The sequence below is a fragment of the Galleria mellonella genome, unplaced genomic scaffold (genome assembly GCF_026898425.1).
Source record: "Galleria mellonella isolate WM207_F2 unplaced genomic scaffold, CSIRO_AGI_GalMel_v1 utg64, whole genome shotgun sequence".
NCBI lineage: Eukaryota > Metazoa > Arthropoda > Insecta > Lepidoptera > Pyralidae > Galleria > Galleria mellonella.
The window spans coordinates 8762432-8786740 of NW_026442133.1; the positions used below are offsets into that span (position 1 = coordinate 8762432).

The 24309-nt window shown below is 31.6% G+C and overlaps 2 protein-coding genes across 7 annotated transcripts in view; one reads left to right on the forward strand and one right to left on the reverse strand.

The window, feature by feature from the left end:
- Window positions 1–1060: 1060 nt before the first annotated feature.
- LOC113517700 (uncharacterized) lies at window positions 1061–4026 on the forward strand. 4 transcript variants are annotated; one of them, XM_052900063.1, is made up of 3 exons: window positions 1061–1345; window positions 2965–3017; window positions 3561–4026. In XM_052900063.1, the coding sequence occupies exons 2-3, from the start codon at window positions 2973–2975 to the stop codon at window positions 4017–4019; spliced, it is 504 nt and encodes a 167-aa protein (XP_052756023.1). In that variant the 5' UTR covers window positions 1061–1345; window positions 2965–2972; the 3' UTR covers window positions 4020–4026. The 4 variants fall into 4 exon arrangements, with proteins under 4 accessions (XP_052756023.1, XP_026758248.1, XP_052756021.1 ...); XM_026902447.3 differs by lacking the exon at window positions 1061–1345 and adding an exon at window positions 1761–2022; XM_052900061.1 differs by lacking the exon at window positions 1061–1345 and adding an exon at window positions 2029–2402.
- Window positions 4027–6083: 2057 nt separating this feature from the next.
- LOC113512650 (A-kinase anchor protein 200) overlaps window positions 6084–24309 on the reverse strand; it is a 31626-nt gene continuing 13400 nt past the window's right edge. For all 3 annotated transcript variants that reach the window (XM_052900055.1, XM_052900056.1, XM_052900057.1), the window contains 4 exons: window positions 23924–24046; window positions 11176–11544; window positions 8667–8744; window positions 6084–8552 (listed from right to left, as the gene is read on the reverse strand). In XM_052900055.1, coding sequence (XP_052756015.1) covers window positions 8520–8552; window positions 8667–8744; window positions 11176–11544; window positions 23924–24046 — 603 coding nt within the window. In that variant the 3' untranslated portion in view covers window positions 6084–8519. The remainder of the gene's footprint in view (window positions 8553–8666; window positions 8745–11175; window positions 11545–23923; window positions 24047–24309) is intronic.

The window sequence follows — 24309 nt, forward strand, 5'->3', positions numbered from 1 at the left end:
TAATTTTAAACGGCATGTATTATGTAATTTTAACATCAAATTTCTATTTCGTTCGTCCCCGAAATTTCGGAAAATATTTCATGGTAGATGATGATCCTTCGGATTAGATGCTTTTCCGAAATTTTAGGTAAAAATGTATCACTTGGTAAATTGGAATAATTGTAGAAATTACTAGAGATTAATAAAAACGATGTGAAGAATTTAAGATATCATCATAGAAGAGAGCAACACGTTGGATTAAGATGCATTTTTCAACTCTTGTTGTAGCGGTTACGTGATAAAAGTTATTGAAAACGAGAAAATAGATGAAAAAAATGTGATTATATAAAATTATTTTTGTACTATTGTAAACTAAAAAAAATTATATTTGTGGAGAAATAAAAATAATTTATTCCTTTTAATCTAAATTTCAATCATAATGTTAAATGTTAAAAATATTGCAAATCACATTTATGTAAATGCTAAATGGCCAATGTACAAATGTCTTTACAATTCATTGCTTAATTATCTAGATATTAATTGTTATATAGACTTAGTACATAACAAATTTGATTTTCTTGAATTTTTGAATAAGAAATCACATTTCTATGCCATCTATACTGATGGTTCTAAAAGTACAAACAGTATTTTTTTTTAATGGATGATAATAGAATGGTGACTCCACCCGCGCTATCGGTATACACCGGCGGGGCACCAGTGAAGGATGATAGGTGAGGATGAAGTAGGTCAGTTAGCCCATCGTGACGAATTCGACAAGAATTGTTCACGATGGTTTCCAGGGGGAACCACGTGGAGGTCGACCTAATAGGGCATATTGCTAGTAATGGGGCTATCAAACTACATTGCTAACAATCCCTTTCCCCCCTACAAACAGTATTAGAGCAGCATATCATGATCCACAATAGAAATTCACTAAATGTATTAAATTGGAAGAAAATTGTACTATCTTTACAGCTGAAAATTATGCTATTCTAAACGCTTTAGTATTTGTAAATAACTTTGTAAATATGTTAATAGTTTCTGATTCCAAGAGTGTATTGGAATTTTTATGCAACTGTAATTACTAATTTAAACAAAATTATTTACTTTATGAAATTAAAGATGTGCTGCAAACATTGAGTCGGAGTAAAAACATAGAATTTCTGTTAGTACCCTTGCACAATGGTATATCAGGGAATGAAGTTGTGCATCGAGCGGCTCGCCGAGACCACGATGAGAATCAGTCGGCAATGTTGAAAGTTCCGTTCACAGATTATTACAGACTACTTAAAAGTTATTTAGCAAAAATATGGAAGGAAGTGAAGTAGAGCAGTGCAAAGGCAGTGGGATTTGGTATTGAATAAAAGTAGGTTCTTATAGTGCAACGTAATTATTAGGTTATACACAATCTCATTGAATACAACAGAAAGGTCATTACAAACACAGTGTTACCATAGACCGTAAATCAAAAGGAACTAACATAGAGTGCTAATAGTTTTTTAATAAAGTGCTACTACATTTACAACTTAACAAAGGACCAATGGGATATAACAACTGAAGCTAAAACTAGTAGTAGTACAGTAAAAAAGGAATAATACACATAAATAAATTTCTAAATTTCTGCACACAAACACCTTGTGGACATTCGACGAAATTCCAACAAGTTGGAGACAAATACATTTTTTTATTTGCTAATTTGTACTATATTTTCTTTTTATGTAAATATAATTTATGTTTGCGACTGAAGGACTTGTATCCATGGTCATGAAAAAATTAAAAAAAAAAACTAGTCTAAATTGTCATTTGTCAACTATTTGGTTTGTCAATAATAAAAGTTAAAAAGGATACGAAGTTTATTATAAAAACCGTGTTCCGAATTAATCACTTATTTTCGGTTAAAGTATAGAAAATATTAAATTATTATCATTACAATTCGAATTCTTTTTATATCTGTAGTAATTTCATTAATCAAAGCTAGTTAGCATTTTCAGCAACTACACTACTATATTATTGTTTACAACTAATTTATTATATCGCAGTAAAGTAAGTATCCGCATACTAAAGCTACATAAGAAAAAACGGATGGTGTAAGCAGCATAATGTTTAAGTAGTGAAGCATAATGTTTGTCACCAAGTCAAGTATAAAAAAAACTGCAAAATTTATTACATACTTGAAATTTTCACATTTATATTGAAATATGTAATTTTTTTTTATTCGCCGTGTGTTCCCCGGCATAGAATGGGCTACCCCATCCTTTCCCATGAGTGTCGAAAGAGGCTACTAAGGGAGGGATGGGCAGCAGTGTCTCTTAAAAGCCTCTAAAAGCCTAATTGCGGTTGCCAACCCGCCTACCAAGCATGGCAATTACTGGCAAAACTTCCCTTATGGGGAAGACTTATGTTTAGCAGTGGACAGTTAGTGAGTGAGAAAATAATAAAATATAATTTATGCATTTAAATATCTGAGTCATCCTTTTTTGTATTCGAGTATTTTGCTACTCATAAAAAAAATTATTGAATTGTAATGAGAATTTAAGTTTATTTAGGCAAGTACTCTAGTACTTTGAAGGTACTTCCTTTACTCTCGAGTACCTTTTAAATGGATTTCTGAAGCTTATTTATATTTATAAATAATAAATGTATTACCTTTTGTTCATTTAATATTTTTTTTATAATTAAGGAAAATAATGATGCAAATAAAACATTCAATAAGTGTGACTAATTCTCAATTACTGTGAATACTCAGTTCCTATATTTGAATATATGTCTGAATTCTGTATATTGACTAATCATTTTTATTATTTAATCAGTATTTATTACTTGAGTAATCCTGACTCAGCACTTCACTGTATTGAAACTGTTAACAAATGCCTATAACTAGATATCTCATTAAGGATTATAGTCATGAGAGATAAAATAATTAAATTTTATTATTAAATTTGGATTTCTCAATATCAATTATATAGTTTATAAAATATGTTTCAGAATTTATAATGGAGGTTGCCTTTTTTATAGAATCAGAAGAAATATTTAAAAATGTAAGTAACTTTAAGTATATTATAAAAGAGAAATTAAAAATTTTATGTACCATATTATTCTTAATAAAGATGATGTAGGTACCTACTACTTGTCAACCAATGTATGACATATTTTCCAACTATACCCAGTAGGATGCAAAACAATATCTGTAATTTATTTTGGGGTCTGTTAGTATTCTAAAATAAATCAGGGCCTTTAGACAAGTCGCTTGCCACTTGTCTTGAGGCCCTGTTTATTATAATACAGGACTATGTATATCCAAATTAAATAAAATTTTAATTAAATGATTTATCATTTAATGTTTAATATTGAATGATACATTGCTTGTATGGTAAAGAAGAATCATAATAGATGATTATTAATTGTTAAAATTCTGAGTCCAATCAGGTTCAGTGGTAGGTGGTTGAAATTATCGAAAACTGCTTAAAAAAGATAAATGTCAAATTGTATTAAACTATTTCAAAGCACTAGTTTTGTAATTGCTTGTATGAATAATAATTTTACACTAACTATATAATATACTCATCTTAACTTTTTTGCAGGTAGCACAAGAAATTGTTAATAATTTGTATGGTTCTAATGTAGTGTCTGTTGGTATAGAAACCAATATTCTGAAACAAGCAAAGGATGATCTTAAAAATATATTTTCATCATGTAATTTTGATATAAATAAAGTTAAAGAAGTGTTACTTGGTAAAGGTTGGAATGAAGATAAATTAAAGTATTTTTTTTCCCTACTTGATTCTAGAAATAATGAACTTCTTTATGAAATATTATTATATCATAACAGCGCATTTGGTGACACTGTAGTAAATTTTGATTGGTATTTAAAAATCGTGCTTGGTACAAGCGAGTTAAAAATGTTGAAGTATCCATTACTACAACTTGTACTTTTAACTAATTCCACTAACGAAAGAAAACAAAGAGTATATGATGTAAATAAAAATATTTTGAATAAACTTATAAATATTTTGGAGGAATTGGACGAAATAAAAAGATAATTCGAAATTTTAATTTGTTTTACTGATTAACCCATAAATACCTGATGTTTCAAATTTGATACCGGGGTTATAAATCGCATTGGGCGCCTACAATCGATTATTTTAATATGTCTGTTTACATGTTACCAAATGTTTTTTTCAAATAAATATATAAAAATATCGATTTGATTTTTTTACCATTTTTCCCCATTAGTAAACACAGTACACTTATATATTTTTTAATTTAAAAAATCAGGCTTTTAACTTAGAATGGCAAACAAGCTAAAGGCCCACCTGATGGAAAATGGTAACCATCGCCTATAGATATGAGCAGTACCATGGACATAACTGAGTATACTGTTTCACCCATAACACTCCCATGTATTGCCATTCCTGTGGACTCGGATGTTATTCCTCTGTACCCTGTAAATTCATTGCCACATCCCATCCTTCATATCGAAACACAGCTATGCAAACGTTTAACAGTAGAAATATGAATGGGACACATTATATATATATAAAAGTTTTTTACAATTATTCAGGTAAATCAATTTTATCCCCTTCAAAGTACTCCCCCTGTGACATATGCACTTGTGCCAACGCCGTTTCCACTGTGAGAGCTCCTTGAAAGTCCTCTGGTTGTAGGTTTCTTGCCCCGTCGTAGCTTTTTTTATCTCATTTATGTCCCCCAAATGCCGCCCCCGAAGTACCAATTTGGTTTTTGGGAACAAGAAGAAGTCACACGGGGCCAAATCCGGCGAAAGGGGGGGTGTTCGGTCACCGTAATGGAATTTTTATTCAAAAACTCACGGAACGATCTTGGCGCAATTTTTTTTCATTTGAAGTTCGTTTCTTAGAATTTCGTGGACCACGGTTTTGCCCAAATTAAGCTCTTCAGCCACCTGTCTGACCGTTAAACGACGGTCCCCATTAACACAAGTTCGAATTCTTTCCACGTTTTCGTCGGAATGTGAAGTGGAAGGACGTCCTGAACGTGGGTCATCTTGAACGCTTTCTCGGCCCTCTCTGAATCTTTTTAGCCACTTGTGGACGGTTGGTTCCTTCACAGCATCATCCCCATAAACTGTTCTGAGATCGGCAAAAATTTCACGGCCATTCTTGCCGAGTTTCGAGAGAAACTTGATTACGACGCGCTGCTCTTCAACGGAAGCGGGCTCCATGCCGACGGGGTTTCGTTAAGAGGTAACTTCACAGATGGCGTGACAAGCCAGTTTGCACCGCACGGCGGTCAGACCAGAACTGAAGCATTGTTAATGCGCTTACCTGGCCTCCCCACTCCTCTTTCTCGCATTCCAGAACACTTTTATACGAACTTTCCGGACAACCTCGTATATATTATACTTTGTACATAATTTAGATGCGAGTATTTTATTTTCTTTTTTTTAAACGTAATTAAGTAATAAATCACGACGAACAGTTCAATATAAGCTGGGTTAATTACAAATATTTCATGACAATCGCATTTCGTCGTAAAAATGGTTATTTATTTATAAAAAAAATTTAAAAGTATCTTCTTCAATTATCAGCGGATTAAAAATTTGTACTGATTTCCGGCACCACATTTCGACATTTATTTTTAATCATCTATAAACTATAAGAAAGCCTTACATTAATAATTTGTCATAAATTCTCACTCGTACCTGGGAAATTCCATTTAATCACATACCGTACGTACCTGTACCGCTCAGAAATGACGGCATAATGCTTACTTATTTTCTGATATAGTAATAACCTTCTAAGCGTTATTCACGTTGGTTCATTTCATAGGTTTTTTTTTACATGGGCGTGTAGTCTTTATGTGTAGTACAATTCTCTGGTGCTTCGCCAGCGTATACTAATATACCATACCAAGCGGGTTACTATTACAATTCCATTTTCATCTCTTACAAAGAGGTATTGGCCGAATTAACCACCCATGCGGAGGTCGAACTGGCATTGTTAAAAATCACTTTCTCCCAACAACAGTTGTCAGATTGCATATTGCATGAATTCTTACTAATAATAGTATAATTATACGTAATATTTGGTCATGGAGCGTAGTCGTAGGTCAAAGAAAAATAAGAGTTCATTTTAAATTTTATTGATAAGAGACATTCACACATCAACATTTAGTTTTAATTAAATTGGAATAACATATTAATTATTATTATACAAATTCCAATTGCGGGAATGAGCAAATAAGTTTATACTTTAAAATAATTATTATTTTATACAATACCGTAAACTATAAATATTTATAATATAAAAAAATAATGTCTGCATAATGGAAAAGATTACACACATGTTTACGATACATTTATGGGTTCCTTGACAAGCTGAAATTTTTAATCAATACTTAATGTCTTCGTAAGCACGTAGTCATTTGCATGCTACAAGATATAAAATTGTGCAGTATTAAGACTGCTGGAGAGTACAGGGCTGTGATGAAGTGATACAGGCGTTCGATATGGAATGTCTCATTTGTGTTTACTGCTAATTGGAGTAATTCTCCCAGTCATGCAGATGTGTCACTTTAAATTTCATAAAAAATGTATAAAATTACAAAAATGATTATGAAACCATATTAGACATGCGAGTTATTGTAGAAAAACTGACACTATTGTATAATAATATCAAACTTTACGAATCATCCTAATTGTATAAGGTGGAAACCGATATGAGTACCTACTAATGGCAGCCCTCATTATCTGACTACCTCATCTAACTGTTACACATACTACAAATCTAAATGTCACAATATAATGTCTGTATATTCATAAAAATTGTATAATATTATCGAAAAGTTGGCCACTGAATATTTATTCCAAAATTTCACACATCCATTAACATAACATATTCGTTTAATTTGGATTCGATGACCATATAATAATGTTATTAATATTACTTGACATTTTGCCTAAACAATTAAATCTTATTGTATAATAATTATCTCACTAGGCATAGGAGTAACTTACCAATACCTAAATTTGAATTTCATGAGTTTGTATTACAGAGAGCCGTATTGAAACTAAATTTATACAACTTAAATTAATATTACGAGAAGAATAACATATAAGTGCATGATAAAAATTTAACATACTAATGAGATAAAGGAAATTCATTAATATTTTACTTCATCCCTAACACTTTACATTAATTTGTAATTTTAAACTTCAATTTGACACACAATTAACAGAATATGAAATAAGTTTCATGAATTCATATATACATTACAGTAATGTCGCAAACTACTAAAATTCGATGATCGTATCATCATCATGTGGTATACATTTCATGTCTGCCGATAGGGTTGCATTCCTACAGTATTACCATGTTTATACGATTTCTAGATATCATCTATGCTGTCAAGATACATAGAAATTCTAATCAACCAGTTTTAACTTTATGGAAATCATAATGAACAAGGACTTCAAAAAGTATGTTTATTCGAGAGCTGATATATTAAAGCATTTGATTTAATATCCAGTTTTTAAACTTTATAAGCTTTTTTCTAGACTGATATTATTATTATTTTTTTTTTACAGTGACAAATATAAATCTTCGTATTATGTACTTTAATTTGTTACAAATGTGTTGTTACTTGCCCAGATATAATGAAGCAAACAATTAACAATTCCTATGTTATGTTTAGTTAATCTTAAACATACATTATATTTATCACCAACATACACCGGTAAACTATATAAACATGGTAATTAAGTAATATATTTCTAACAAAAGCCAACTTATGTGTTCGGCTAGAACGCAAGATGTTCTCAATCATAAAATATCTATCTCCATGTGCATGTGGCACACACATGTATTTACAACCATATTGTACCTACGATATTCAATTCTATTATCGGGATTATATTCACAAACGCTCCTCCCAAACAGGAGTTTTAAAATATATTAAGAAACATATTGGGCCCTAAATGAATGAGTTCTAGAGAAATTATTTTGAGTCTGGTAAACTATGAGACAATTCAAAGTTTTCGATGTTATCGGAAACTAAGTTATTGAGATCGAATTTGTTACATTTACATAGAAATGTGTCGAAGTGTCTTAGTTAACGGTAAATGTACAATGCTACAATTCACAATATTTCATTAAAATAATAATCTTGCAGCAGTAGTTTTCGCAAAATTAAAATAATTTAAGGAGCAAGTAACACGCGACAACGTCAAACTAATACCCCTGTAATAATGGCACCAACTTATCGCACCGTATACTGCCTACATAACTTTGTTATTGTATATTATATAATTATAAAAAAATCGATCCTAGCGAATAAAATGTATAAAATCTTAATTTTACAAAAGCAAAGCGCTAAACTTATACTAATAATCATTCTATATGAAATGTCACATTTGAAACGGAAATCCACATCTTTGATAATATAAAATAAAAATCGAACTTAGTTCGATAATCACACCACAGTACTAAATGGAAATAAATTAAAGGCTCATTTTATGACACATAAAGTGTCGGTGGACGTTAGAGTTTAGTCATATGTGGTGATTAGTTGGCCACCGCCACGTCAGTCGTCGTCTCCTGGAAACAAACATAACAAATGAGTGTAAAGGTTTATAAGGCAATGCATTACAATTACATTTATGGAATAAAACTTTCAATAGATGGTTAGAATTTTATTTTTATAGGACTTACCATGTCAGTTTTCAGTTCTGGTACAACTGGAACTTCAGGGATCAAATCTGCTATTTTGTCGCTGACAGGTAGGGGTTCCTGTAATAATACATCAGTTTAGAATTATGATCAATCGGAAAAAATACCCGTAAAATCAGGTACAGTAAACATCTATCATGATATCATGTAGAAGATCTTTTAATTATTTATTTTATATTAAAAAAAAAATAGTTATTTTCAGCCGTTTCTGTAATAAGGTGTTAATTTTGAAAAATAAAATTTGTTGGTACAAGTTGGTTGTTGGATCTAATCTATCATCTATTGTCATGCAGATGCATGAAAATTTCATTTTCAATACAGCCGGTAAGTATTACTATACTAGTTTGTTAGCAACTGCTGTTTTGTTACTTGTATTGCCTTTACATTTTTTTATTCATTAAAAGTAAATAAACGTTTTATATAGTAAAACTGTGAACGCTTCTGATGATGATTATATCAAATAGATATTTTTTATTGTTTGTCTAATTGAAAAGCCATATTATACTTTAATTTAAAGTTCTAGTTTAATTTCTAAATTACATGTTTTATGATAAAATTTAGATTATTTTATAATAAAAGAGATAAAATTCAAAGATTAAATTTATATAAAAGTGATAAAATTCAAAGATTAAATTTAATTTAAAAGATTGATAACATATTTTGTAATATTATGGTCTCAATAATATTATTGTGGTGTGACTTGTAACTTGAATCAGACTTATAGAATACCAGTGTGAATTCATTTCAAAAATGTGTAAAACTGATTATAATGTATGCATAATAAATGTGAACTTATCATCTTATAATGTTGTTGTAAATGAATAATTTGTCCAATGTTTAGAGGCTTCAAGTTATTACATATTCAGCGGAACTAATTTAAACATAATACTACACTATAGTACAAGAAAAATAAATTTAAAAACATTAGCAAGTAGTTGTAGCAAGACTTATATTAATCTATTTATGATAAGTGTTAGCACTGAAGCGCAAGTTTAACATGCTGTTTTCTCAATTCTGAATATCTACATCAATGTATGTTAAGCAAAAAAGGAAAGGATGGGATAGGAGGGCAGCGCGTAGACGCGTGACCGTATATGGGATATTTCGATTCGAGCACACTCCAATTCTTCTGGTTATTGACGATCCACACATGCTGATAAAGATAATGCACATGAAACTAAATACGGTAATTGTTAACTTGATGGCAAAACGCTCTTTAAGTTACGTTACTAATCCACTACAAGAGTAAGACTGTCCGGACAGTATTCACCTGTGGAATGTCCGCGGGCGCATCATCGTTCGGCTCCGGAGTAGCGGCCGGTGATACCTCCGATTCGGAGCGACAGAGCTCGCTCGGCGGCAGCGGGAATGATTCAGACGCATCGTTGCTTGCGACGCCCGCCTCCTCGGGCGGCAAATAGTCATTCGTCTCCGAAATGGAAGGCGGCAAAGAGTCATCCGTCACTATCGTCGTGGTCGCTTTTTCTAATTCCATGGTTACATTATCTAATGGCGTTGTGTCCGATATGATATCTACTTTTGCTACATTGCATTCATCTATATTACCATTGCACTCACTTATTACATTTCCGAGAGAATCTTTAGTTGCGTTTTTTGATATATCTTCAGTATCATTGTTACCATTAATGCATTCATCACTAATAATATTGGTATCGTTAATAACCGTCACATTAGATATAACGATTGATCCTTCAATTTTATGAGTGGTATTTATTGGTGTTTCAATGTTATCTACTGGTGGAGGAGGAGGGAAATCTTCACTGTCATGGTTGACTTCCGAGTTTTCTTGAACTTTTGTTACTTCAGAGTCAATAGGAGGAGGCACATTAATTTCTGAATTTTCAAGAGGTGTTTCCTTAATTTCTATAGAAGTAGCCTTTTGTGGACTTTCAGGAGGGGGTATATCAATTTCTGGGCAATCAGGAAGAGGGGCATTATTGTCTATAGTTTCAGGAAGCGATGCATCTACTTTTATTACTTCTGGAACATTGACTTCTGACAGTTGAGGAAGAGACACATCTACTTCAGAAATTTCTTTAATTTCAAATGTGTCTTTGTCTGTTTGAGATGACTGTGTTTGAATGATTTCAGGAACTTTATCGATATCTGAATTACCTATATTCTCTTTTAAAATAGAAGAGTCGCATGATTGTTTATTTTCCTCAAGTTGGACACTTTCAACTGATTTTTCTGCACAGATTTCCATTAAAGGTGGGGAAGGGTCATTTAAATTTTCAGTATTGAGTAAAGGCTTTGTTGTTTCAGTTATGTCTTCTTTGGGCAAATCTGCTTTAGTGTCAAGCAATGCGGGCGGTGACGAGATTGCGGTTTCTGTGGTGTTAGCTAGCGAAGCATCTGTCAATTCGGGTGCCATAGTAGTGGCGGCAAAAGAAGCCACTGATGAAGGAGGGGGATTTGCAGGAAGTGGTGGAGGCGTGGATTCTATCAAAGGCATTTGTTCAACACAAACCTCTTTTTTGACAGGGATTTCGGGGGCTGGAACTGACTCAGTCGTTTCCGCTGGTTGTACAGGATTACATTCCTCGATTTTCTTTACTTCAGTTGCATCACTTTTGGGTTCTTCCAATGATAGACCATTAACAGCCAACTGCTCCACTTCAGGTTCGTCTTTAGATTCAGGCCTGTTGGTTTCTTGGGTTGGTGCAACATTCTCTTCAATAACGGGAGCCTCCACTTTGGGTGATTCTGGTGTAGTGCTTCCGTTAGTGATGGGTTCAGTTACTGGAGTTTCCGGAGTCTTTTCCTCTTTATTTTCGGTTGTTGGTTTTGCTTCTTCAGCGACTTCATTAATCGCAGTCTCATTGGTGGTTTCGGCCGCCTATGAACATAAAAAATATAAAATTACATTATTACACTATATAATTACATATTTACACAATTTGTATTCATACATATTTATATTTTTTTCGTCAATAAAACCAAAGTTTTTAATACACATTATAAATGTACATAGATAATTTGACAGTTGACTGTATTTTTAAATATGTACGTATTGGTTATTATTTTCCATTAGGTGCACTGTCAACGTGTTTGCCATGTCCAGAGATACAAAAAATATCTAAAGAATTATTTACAGTGATCGAATTACTTATTTTAAGAAATGCAATTACATACAGCAAATAAGAGATTTAATGATCATCATAAAATTATTTTAAACTTTATCATTAATTGATTATCATTTAAAATATTAGACTATTTTGGTACTAAGATGACTAAAATTTCGTGTAATATGAATAACAGTTTAGGAATATAATATTATACTTTTTTTTTATTTTTGGATATTAATTAGTTTACACAATGATTAGAGTAATTAATTGGGTTAATAATGCACTATCACACAACTTTTACAAAGCACAATCACATGTACCTTATCATCGGCCATTGTTGGTGGAATTTTAGTAGTTAATAGTTGTTTTAAACAAGATATCCTGATTGAGACTGAAGGGAAGTTCATAGAAGCAATGTAATTTATAGTACCATTTATTGTAACGGAAGATTGACGCTCATTTTTAGATGTTACCCTTCATTGCTCGTGAACGGAGGCGTATTATATTACGAACTCCAATAGGGTTACCTGTTCATTAATCATTCACATTTAATAATGTTAGCTTTTATGTTTTTATTATTAACTAGCGGCCCGTCCCGGCATCGCACGGGTGGGCATTTTTAACATTTCCCATCACTGCTCTGCTCCTATTTATTGTAGTGTGATAAAAAGTATACTATAACCTGCCCAGGAGTATGAAGAATAACTGTACCAAGTTTCGTTAAAATCCGTCGAGTAGTTTTTGTTTCTATAACGAACATACAGACAGACAGTAAAAAATTTTACTGATTGCATTTTTGGCATCAGTATCGATCACCAATCACCCCCTGATAGTTATTTTGGAAATATATTTCATGTACAGAATTGACCTTTCTACAGATTTATTATATTATAAATATAGATAGATTTGCTAACATGTAAATCGTGAATCAATTTATTTGAATATACATATTCGTCATACTTATTCTTTATACTAATGCTATGAACGAAACAATGTTTGAGTCACTTAAAGGAAAAATCAAATGGTTATCAAGTCACTAAAAGTACAACATATCTACATAACTAAAATTACAAAACCAAAATAATGCCCACATGTCTAACGAAAAAATGTCACTCGTATTAACAGAATTTATTTTCCATTTATGCATCGATCCGTAACCTGATATTTAAACAAAAGCATAATTTTACACTTGGTATTTACGAGACGCTGATACTCGTATTAAAACTACGACCTTACTTAGTTGCAATTTCTTGTAGATTTGGGCGTCGACATACTAGATAAAAAAAAATTTAGAAGTGCGCACATCTCATAGTGAAATGATTATATACTATTATATAATCACACACAGTCATGAACATTATCATCATTTGGAGGTGAAATGATAGACATTAATCATAACTTAATCAAAGGTTTACGACGACTGAAAATTTGGTGGAACACAAACCAAAATCCATATCGATTATGAATTATGATAGTACTGACAGTGACCGTAAAATTGTGCAGAAGACATCCACACCTGAATATAATAATCTAAACTGCCTAGTTTAGGTCATACTTAAATAAACCCTAAAAATATTATTAATGTACATTTCAGACAAAAAGTTATGCATGTAATAATATTATGAAGATATATATAAATAGAATTTCGAATAGTTTACAATAAACATTATATGTTATTTCTGTTCGTAGACACACAACCGCAGGGTTGTGGTGAACAATAAAACGATATCACTACACAAGGACGTCTTTGTTTACTGATGTAGAAAGACACGCCTCAAGTGCTTCAGTAATAGATGTATGCGATCCGGGTTTGGCACTCGACAGGATGAATGCATCTATAATAATTTAAAATTTTCTTTATAATAATAGATTTATTAATATATAAAAATTAATGCCTAGTTGCAGTAAAAAAAATTGCAAAATTAATATGCAACTAAGACGGGAATAAATCCTACCAGTTGTAAAAACAATTATTAAAATTGGTTGAAAATATGCGTAACATATACTGTCAAATCTGTTATTATATTCATAATATGTGGGTAAGTCGAATTGTTACAAAACAAAAGTCTAATGACTAGGATTACAGCCAACATCTTACTAATATAATAAAATTGTAACTGGAAGTTGTTTTAAACATGGAAGCTTTAAAAAATTTTAAGAGGGTTGTAATAGGAACAATAGAAGCCAAAAGTATTTTTTTTAAGATTTTTGTCTGCCTGTACGTTTGTTCCACCAGCATCACGCCGGAATGAATGCAGTTTACACTGTTGTGTTCCTAAAGATGGCGTATGCTTTATTTTGATATGCCATCTAAAAGTGATCTTCATTCATTCTTCCATTGGATTTCCTACATCTGAAATCCGCGTGTACGAAATAGAGGGCATAAAGCTATATAAAGCTTATAAAATGGCACCATAACATCTATTTTAGTTACGTTATTAGGCCAATAAATTCTATAATCATTTTATTAGAATTAAATTAATCCCAATTGATGATTAAGCATGCATATCAAACAGCCCGCATGCGCCCTTGGACTAGATGAATATATCAATTAAAGGCATTATATTCTTGTTGAAATATAATGTACTTTCGAAATTGAAAAAAATACATAGATTATATCAAACATTATCAATTTGTATTGACGGTCAGTCCTATAAGTATATATTTCACAATATATAGTACTACTTAACGGGTAACGTAACGCGACAACTACAAACGATTCGACTAATTCATTCGGTCGCAATGGATTAACCATGAATTAAAAGTTTAGCTGTCAACCAATACGGGCTTAAAACACTAATTGTGTTGACCGTTTATAGATATAGAAAATTCTATTGTTATTACGATATAATTGTGGAGCGATTGTTACCAACAAAGAGCAACGACCGGCTGTATATGAGTTAGTTACTTCGAATATATTTTGTCTTGAAGAAAAGCCCACATGGAATTAATGGTATTTGTTAAGATATTTTAAAAGTTATAGTCTCGTGATTTCTTTCTTTTTTTTTTTTAAAGATTTTTGAAAAAAAAATTAACAAACCTTTCATTCCCTAGAGTTAGAAATTAATATATAGCTTAAATGGAATGTAACATTCACACTGCTCAATAGAATTTAATGAAAAAGAATAAACAAGTTTTGTGGAAATTATAACAAAAACACTCTTCAAATTAATGACAAACCTACACTTTCAAACAATTTATCATTGGGTACTATTTAATAAATCTTACAAGGAAATTTGGCAGCATTGTTAATAATGCCTAGTCAACTTTCTTAACTGCTTTATAATTAAAATATCCCATAAATAAAGGGTGTGTACTTAATGTATGAGTACGATGGATAATATATGAAACATTTATACGAATATTTTTGTATTAGATTCGATTAGATGTATGGTAATTGTTTTATATTAGAAACCTATAAAAAATTTAACATATTGAACTTAAAAAACGTGCAACTTTCGATTAATAAATGAATACTTATCGAACAAACATCGATTTTATAAGGGTTGATAAAAATTGCGATTTATTTTAGTAAACATAAAAAAGACAGTTCTCAATTCGGCTGTTTTTTAATATAACTCAGAGCGACAAATGGTCATTGTCCTATTCATGGTACCTCTCATGGGTTGTCATTTCAGGTTTTAATATTTTCATTAATTCTGGACCGATACAAATTTTGTCCGTCTATTTGTGTGTCTGCACGTTTGTTACATTATCACACAAAAACTACTGCACTTAATTATATATCCTTTTCACAGTTATGTTCCTAAGGGTATAAATTAAAATCTAGTGTATGTTTTATCTTGATACGCTATCTAATGAGTTCCATTTCATTGGCTTAGTTATTTATGAAATTCACGTGTACGAAGTAGCGGGCAAAAAGCTAGTTTTTCCTAAATATTGATATTGTTTTATTTTTATATTGGTTTATTTGTGTTAATCTCAATAGTGAATGAGTATACTTTTATTCGCATTATAAAACAGAGAGAATAATAAGATCATAAGCAATAAATGCAATAGATTCAATAAATATACATACTTGTATAAGCACAATAAAACGGTCGTATTAAAAGCAATCTTCAGAAGAAATAAAATAAAGGTTTCTATATTCATAACGTTATAATTTGTACAATAAATTTACATATAGGATTAGAAACAGAATGGCATCCGAATCGAACGTGCAAAGTAACGAGAACAATGGTTTCCACTTTAGTAACGGAGTTACAAGCACGGGAAGCTAACGGTTATATTGAACAGGCTCGAACCATGATTAATATCAATACTTATGTCTGTCGCCGCATCTTCAGTTGTGAACATGTAAATGTGATCGACACGTTTAAGAAAAAGCTTTTACCTAACATACATAGGTATTTAAATTTCAATATTCAGTATCAATAATTATAATGCATAATCTGTGGCGTACGTATGCAATATCTATTTGTAACGTTTTCACAGTAAAACAAATTCTTATAAACTATCTTAGTTTGTATTTTTAAGAAAGAACAACATATATGCAGGTTTCTTTAGTTTTGGTTTAACATATTGATAATAAGCAACACGGTTTAACGTGTATATCCTAATTTTTTTTACTACCTAAAATTATAAAATCGCAACAAGTAAAATAAATACAAAAGCTTTAATTGCGCATGAAATCACCTCTCCAATAACACGACATGGGTATAGTGCTGTGGCACCGGTAGTACCTACCGTCGCTTTATCCGATCTCTAACGGTAAATGTAAAACGATGAGGGAGGTGACTCACTGGCACCAAATAACATACATTACCAGAGGGCTATGGAAATGATGTTCCGCTCTAAAAGCTAACATGTGCTGATGTTTGACTATTTTGTTGTTTATGTACCATGTCATGACATTGTTAATTTAAAAATGTCCAATCACAATCTGTATCATAGTGAACTGTATAAGATACATCTGAAGAATTCTTCCCTTTTGAAATAGTGTAATGAAATCCTTAACATTCTTTGAAAACAATGTTCTAACAATTTTGGTTAATACTAGCACGTATAAATACATATACAAGTATCCCATACTAACACGACGCGTTCAACTGTTAAGTTACTTAAAATTTTGATTCACACAATTTCTAACCTAATGCATTTAGAAATCCTACAGATTCTAAAAATTTTAAGAATTTAAATTCAGCCTGTATACAAAGAATAAGTAAATAATGGCAATCAGTGAAAAGTACTACAATTAGTTGAGAAAAAATCCTCACATTCGTAAAGGTCAAACTGTATTCAGAGACATTTAATAAATTAATGTCCTTTTTCTATATATTCAAATGAAATGTAAATTAGATGGCGCGGTCTACATTTAAGACACCTTGTTTATTATAAGGATTATTGATTTTCATAATTGAAGCCTTTAATATATCTGCAGTCTACTGATTCTAACATATAATATATTTTATAATAAAATATTTCTCTGCAAGCATCTACATAGATTATATTTAGAACTCGTCCCATTGATCAAGGGATTATTTGAAGCCCAAAATATACATTGACCTTAATAGACAAATAACATAAGGGTGTTTGTAACACTGTAACGAGTAACGACATAAGTGGTTGGAAGAGTTCTATTTAGGCGTCGTGGGACCGTCGTGTCGTACGAGTATAATTTGCATGACCAATAAATAACGGTGGAGATAGAATCACTGGGTTCAGGCGCACTACTGTCATACCTCGCCACTATCAACAGTTGAACGCCCTGTCTTGGCACCGATTACGCGATGCAACCGAGAATATAATGTTACTGTCAATTTAAATGACGATTTTCTTTTCAATACAACATATATTATCATCTATTCTATGAACCTATTTAGTAATTTGCTGTATTTAATTTTGTCTTTACTTTTATCGTACAAGATTTTTTCGATTTGAAGACATCATTAAGATATTCAATATGCAAATTTTATTGTAATGGCATTAACATGTATCAGCTTTATATTCGTAAAAACTTGTGTTTATCAACTGCTCGTACCCAATTTAAATTGTCAATAAAGTGAAATACTTCTTTTAAATTCCGAAATGTATACATCAACTCAAGGTAACCCAGATGCGTAGTTTTCTTCGTAGTAAAGTTGTAAGTAAACTTTAAAAATCAAATAAAACGTAAACACGTTAGAATAAACATGTACGTTTTTGTAACAGTTTCGACTAGTAAGGAGGTTTATTTATATTAATTCGTATTTAGAGCTTTATTCGTATCTAAATATATATTTCAAAGTATAATGACAAAAGCTATTAAAGTAACAAATATGAATGCAAATGTGAAATACATTTTAAAACCTTGCCTGATGAACCAAACATGGTTTTATATAAAGAAAGTTCTTTTGCAAATCAGATTTGGACTTTAACCTTTTTTCATGAGAAAACTTGTTACATTTTAGAAATAGAAATCACTGAATTTATTTTATTCTCACACATTCTATTAAAATGCTTTAATATTAAATATTGATATACAAAAAAACCAATATATACTACAGTACAATCAGAAACTATAAAGTGGCACTGAAAATAGAGCGCGTACGTTCAGAATATGAGCTGGTGACGATTAAAGCTACATTTCGCTATTTTTCATACAATCTTTGTTTTTTTACAAAGTAACATCCAAGCTTGTTTTATATACAACAAATATCTATACTATGATATAAAGAGAAAAACTGACAGACCAATTCATCAATACACAGGCGAAACTACTGAAGTTAGAAATAATTATTACAGTAACATAAAATTGTAACAAAACACATCTTACTAAATATAATTAAATTGTAACTAGATGATGAGAGATATTTAAGAAAAATTAATATGTGGGATGTTAATAAATTCAATAGATACCTACCAAAACAATAATTTTTGGAAATGCAAAAACTAAAAAAAATTGGTACAAAATTGGATGAGATTCTCACATTTGATACTGCTTTATTTTGATACGCCATCTAGAAGTGGTCTATTCTTGGTTTTCTTGTGAATTCTACGCATACAAATTATTGAGCGGGAAAAATATTAATTATTTAATATTTATAATTGCACTTGTAAATTACATTGTTAATGCATTTATAAATATTGTGACCAAGGGTGGACTTATCTCTGACAGAGATCTGTCGTTAGCGGGCAACTATATTGCAACAACTATTAATACTCCGAATATAAATAACTAATCAATACATAAACAAATAAACAGTTACTTCAATGAAATATTAATATATAACAGAATATTACAGAAATACATATAAATACATATAATACCTATCTACTTATATAATAAGCAAATGTTTAAACACCATGTATACATATTATAGTACCATGCTATACATACTATAGTACGATAAAAACTAACAGTGAAACGAAATACTGCACAACGCATAAAGATAGCAACTTGCCTTCTAAATCCTATTCAATACAAAGTACTAACTAAATTATCGCCCACATGAAGCCCTTTGTTACGTGTAAAACAACGTGACTCTGTATCAATTACAGTGAGAAGTTTTAAATCAATACTACCTATTCTAAGAATTCGTTGTTGTTCTCATCTAAATAACTTTAATTGGCAAACAGTATCTAAATGATAGATGACTAATTCCAAAGCAAACAAATGTTGAAAATAATAAAATAGCTATGCTCTTGAGTAAATGACTTCGTATATATTAATAGAAGGGCTATAATTTATTATTGTCGTCTCTACCTATTAATTTCCTATTACTAAGCTAGACATCACATTATATTATAATATACTAAAGAAATTGACAGTAACGTCACAGATACTATTATTTCATAATTGTGGTACCTGTTCCGAAAATATTCTAAAATATTGCAAATCTGTTCAAAAATCTATTTAGAGTATTGTAGGAATAAAAAATATTAATATTGTTTTATTAATTTAATTCATTTAATTAAATTAATAAAAATACATGGATATAAAAAAAGAAAACTAGATATATTTGTCTTCGTGTATTCGCGTCCCAAATAATTTTACCTATATGAACATATGTATGAATTACAACATCCGATCTTATTTTGTTTAAAGTGTCTAAGGGGATAGGATGGGATTGAATTTGATAAAATTCGGATTTATGGTCACGGGTCCCTGACAAAACGAAAGCCCTTCCTTGTTATAGCCATATAAACGTATTGTGTAAATACGACAGGTGAGTCGGTAAGTTTGAGACGTCCATTTAGTAAACATGCAACTTGAGCCACCTACTCGTCGTCTTACCCTACCGGTAGTCGGTTTTGATACAAATTTACATGTAAACACTTTTGCGTCGCATTGTTCATACGATACAAACGTAGTTGATGGAAATAGCTTCTGCATACTATGAGTCCATTATCAATTAACGAGCATCGTTATCAAAATAATGGATCCATCACAATGGTATGTGCAGAGACACTAATTGTGGGACTAATTTATATAAATTCTAATATATATGACACAATTATTCTCCTGGTTTCATGCGAACTTTTACTTAATCTAATAAGCTATGTAATGCGGTATAGTGATCTAATTAATTCCGATTATATATATTTGAATGTCTCGGGAGCTAATTTCACTGCTATTGTAGTATATGTAGGATCTTTTGTAGGGTATCTCTCTCGTGTAATATATGTTTGAACTAAGGGACGTGTTTCTATTGTTCTCCTCACTATAAAAAGTAAACATTTTACAGTTATATATGTATATAAAAATAAAATGGATGGAAACGATGTGACCCGTTTGAATTATTTTAATCTTATGAGATGGTATTAATAGGGCATCGCTAGTTTAATACATTGTCTAGATATGATTATATAGACGTATATGATGTATCCTGTCAAATATGTAATATAAAAAGAAAAACGAAGTGACCTCATTATATTTCCTACGCTAAGCAAGATAGTGTAAAACTATAAATTTCACCAATGTCATTAAAAGTACCTCAATAACTTTTTATTAATAAATTAATCTTGCTAGGATTTTATATCTGATAGTCTTATATGTACCATTATGGTGGTATTGGAGGAGTCATAGTAGTTTTATGGTAGTTTCAAATAAAAATTTTAACAAACTACATAATGATAATATTGTTGCGATATACGATAAGTAAGAGAATTTGACTGGAGATCGAAAAGCGGTTTGCCAACTTCCTACGTGTAGCGTCACAACCGGCTGCGGGGCGGGTTGGGATCCGGACCTACTCGCCCACGAGTCCGTCGCGTCGCAATACCTGCCGTAGGTTGCTAATTTTACACTGTTTGTTTATAAACCCGTTTGAGGGCGCTTACTGTATGAATGGCAACATCTATTTTATGCACAGACAAAAACTAAACGTGCCACCAGACTCATTACTAAACTACTCACCGAGATGTCACAAAATTTATTTATTGAAAACTAATTTCCGCATATGAACCCTATAATAAATTTTTTTTCGACATAAGTTCCATGCAAAAACTTGAAACCATAATTTAGTCACTATCGCCTACAGAGCACGTGCGATTGCTGCGTACTTATTCCATGACAGTGATTCTACCTATGAAATTTCAATCAAAAATTTAAAGTATAGTACCTTTAAAATTTCAAAAAGTGTCGTCCCTAGGACAATTCACCAGAGGGAGACTTTGTACAAAAGTCGATTGCTTGGGTACCTCTGTCCCATTTGTGTTTCTATCGTGAAGCAGTTGTTTGCACAGCTGTGTTTCGGTTTGAAGGTTGGAATATGGTGTGAATTTACAGGGTACAGAGGAATAACATCTAAATCATCAGGAATGACAACGCATAGGGGGTATCATGGGTGAAACAGTCTACTCTGTTATGTCCATGGTATTGCTCATGTTTAATCAATTTCGATAAAATTTCCATGAGACTCCTTTAATCTAAAACTATCGTAAGTATAGTATCAAGTAAAAATCGATTTATAAATGACACGCGAGTTATAAAGTAACAAACAGAAAAAAAAACAACAAAATTGAGAACCTCCTTCTTTTTTGAAGAGGTTGAAAATACCGTGACTATAGGTAAAAGTGAAATATAATATAAAATTTTAAACAAATTTATTAAAAAGTAAGTTCATAAATACACTAGTCTTATTAATCCAAATAAGCGGAGTAATCGTTTTCTTAATTACCGTAACTAGGCAACAACTGTGACATAAATATGATGGATTTGTAGTTCTTTTTAGCCATTTGATTAAACAGAAGCTAAAAATACATACAGTAGTAATATTGAAAGTATCTAAAGTCCAAGTGAAATAAATAAACACGTGTTAATAAAAGCGGTTTCAAAAAGAGCTCCCTTTTTATTCCGTGACACAGTATTTGGTTAGACAAATGATTAAAACATGTTGCTGACTAAAATATATGACGAATGAAGTTGTGACTTATATAGTTTACATTTAATTATAATTTCTAAGCATAAGGATTGTCGTTTGTCATTCATTTAACGCCTCCGTATTAGTCTAAGCGCTGTGGTCAATAACATTCTATACGCAATATTGTTAAAGAGAATTAGTAAATTGACATACAATTTTTAAATCATGTGGTATACGAAGATTATATCAATACCGTAGCATACATTTTGCACTTTCCTACATCGTTAATATATATATTTCCTCGTTTATGTATATGTATGTATTTATGTACTTTGTACAAAAGTCGTTTGGTTGGGTACCTCTGTCCCATTTGTGTTTCAAGCTGTGTTTCGGTTTGAAGGGTGGGATATAGCGTGAATTTACAGGGTACAGAGGAATAACACCTGAGTCCTCAAGAATGGCAACGCATGGGGGGAGGGGGGTATTATGGCCGAAACAGTATAGTCTGTTATGTCCATGGTACTGCTCATGTCTATAGGCGACGGTTACCACTTTCCATCAGGTGAGCCGTCAGCTTGTTTGCCATTTTAGGTTGTATAAAAAAAAGAAAGAAATAAATTATGTGTACTAAACGCAAAAATTAATTGCCTTAGATCAATAAGTAACAATAGTGAATAATGTGGGGACAGTGATTCATTTAGTTGAGTTTATATTCGCTCGTAGAAACAAACTTTAGCAACTTTGCTAATTGAGTGCCACTCTGGTACAGAGGCATCAAATAGACGACGTACCTATCACATCTAAATAAAAGATATGCTAAAATTATATATCTATGATTCGTAAAAACATTGGTATACAAATTCAAAACGAAATAATATACGTCACGTCACCATATAGAACAGACATCAGATTCAATTCGATATATCATTTCATTCGTGAAACGTTTGCAGATTATACAAAACCTTTATTAAATTTACGTCACACGTCAATTGTCAATGGGCTAAGCGTCGTCTGTAGTAGTGATATCGCGGCCGACAATGGCGGCTCACGTATGGTTAGTACGGATATAGCACCACTTTGAATTATAATGCGCATTGTTCTACGCGCCCGCGCCGCCGCCCCGCCAGTTTGGGTGCAATGCACTACGTCGCAATAGTTTACTTGTCATAGAAATCGTTAGTTTCTAGTTGGACCGATTTTAACTGCAAGGTCGTGTTCTACACAAACTAAAAGTTTAATTTTGACAAATTACTGACAACTATGTAAATATTAATTTAACTATTATTTTTGTATTCGCCAAAATATACTAATTTAGTATTGTAAACATTATAACAGTCATTAATATACACGTATGGTCTCCTTCCGCGAGATCGCACATGCAGATTCTAGGTTAGATCAACGGTACTTGCAGGCTCGACGCGAGTTCATACGCCAGCCCCTGACCGTACTCGTTTTCGACCACACGTGCGCCTGTATTCACTTTAAATTCTAACGAAAGCCAATGACTTCGATTGAGGATCCAAGGATTAATATTACACTGTGTATCAGATGGGCATTTCATTATGACTGTCAGCAAAAGAGGTTAGCACGAATTTTGTGAAAGTAGGCCAGTTACAACTAAATACAAAGACGGATTGGCATAAACATTTTGAGGAATATTTCCATTATTGTTGTCTATGACAAGCATTGTTAGCATGTAGACTCAGAGAAGTATATTTGTATCAACCTTTGAAAAATAATTGCTATATAAAATAACTGACATAACAGGTTTTCAAAGTAACCATGAAGTTCTTAAACTTAGGGCTACATTAGAAAATAACAACTATTTTACTAAACTCTAACTTACCTCTTCAGGGACCTTTTCTGCCTCTCCATTAGTCTTAGGCTCCTCTTCCTTTTGTTTCTTCTCCTGCTTCGGCTTATCTTTTCTGCTAAAACTGATAGATCTAAGTGACCATTTCTTCTTGACCTGCCCAGGACATAATGCTTATGTTTATTAATTTATTACACACTAAATTACTAAAACACACGTAACAGAAGTTAGAAGTGTTAATTGTTGTCTTTAAAGGTTTTTTTTATCTACTATTTAATACGTTATATATTATTATGTAAATCATATAACATGATATTTGAGTATATAATGACAATTATATACTCAAATACCAATATTTGTATATATAATTACTACAGTAATAGAAATAATGACAGACCATAAAGAGGTTTTGGATTTTT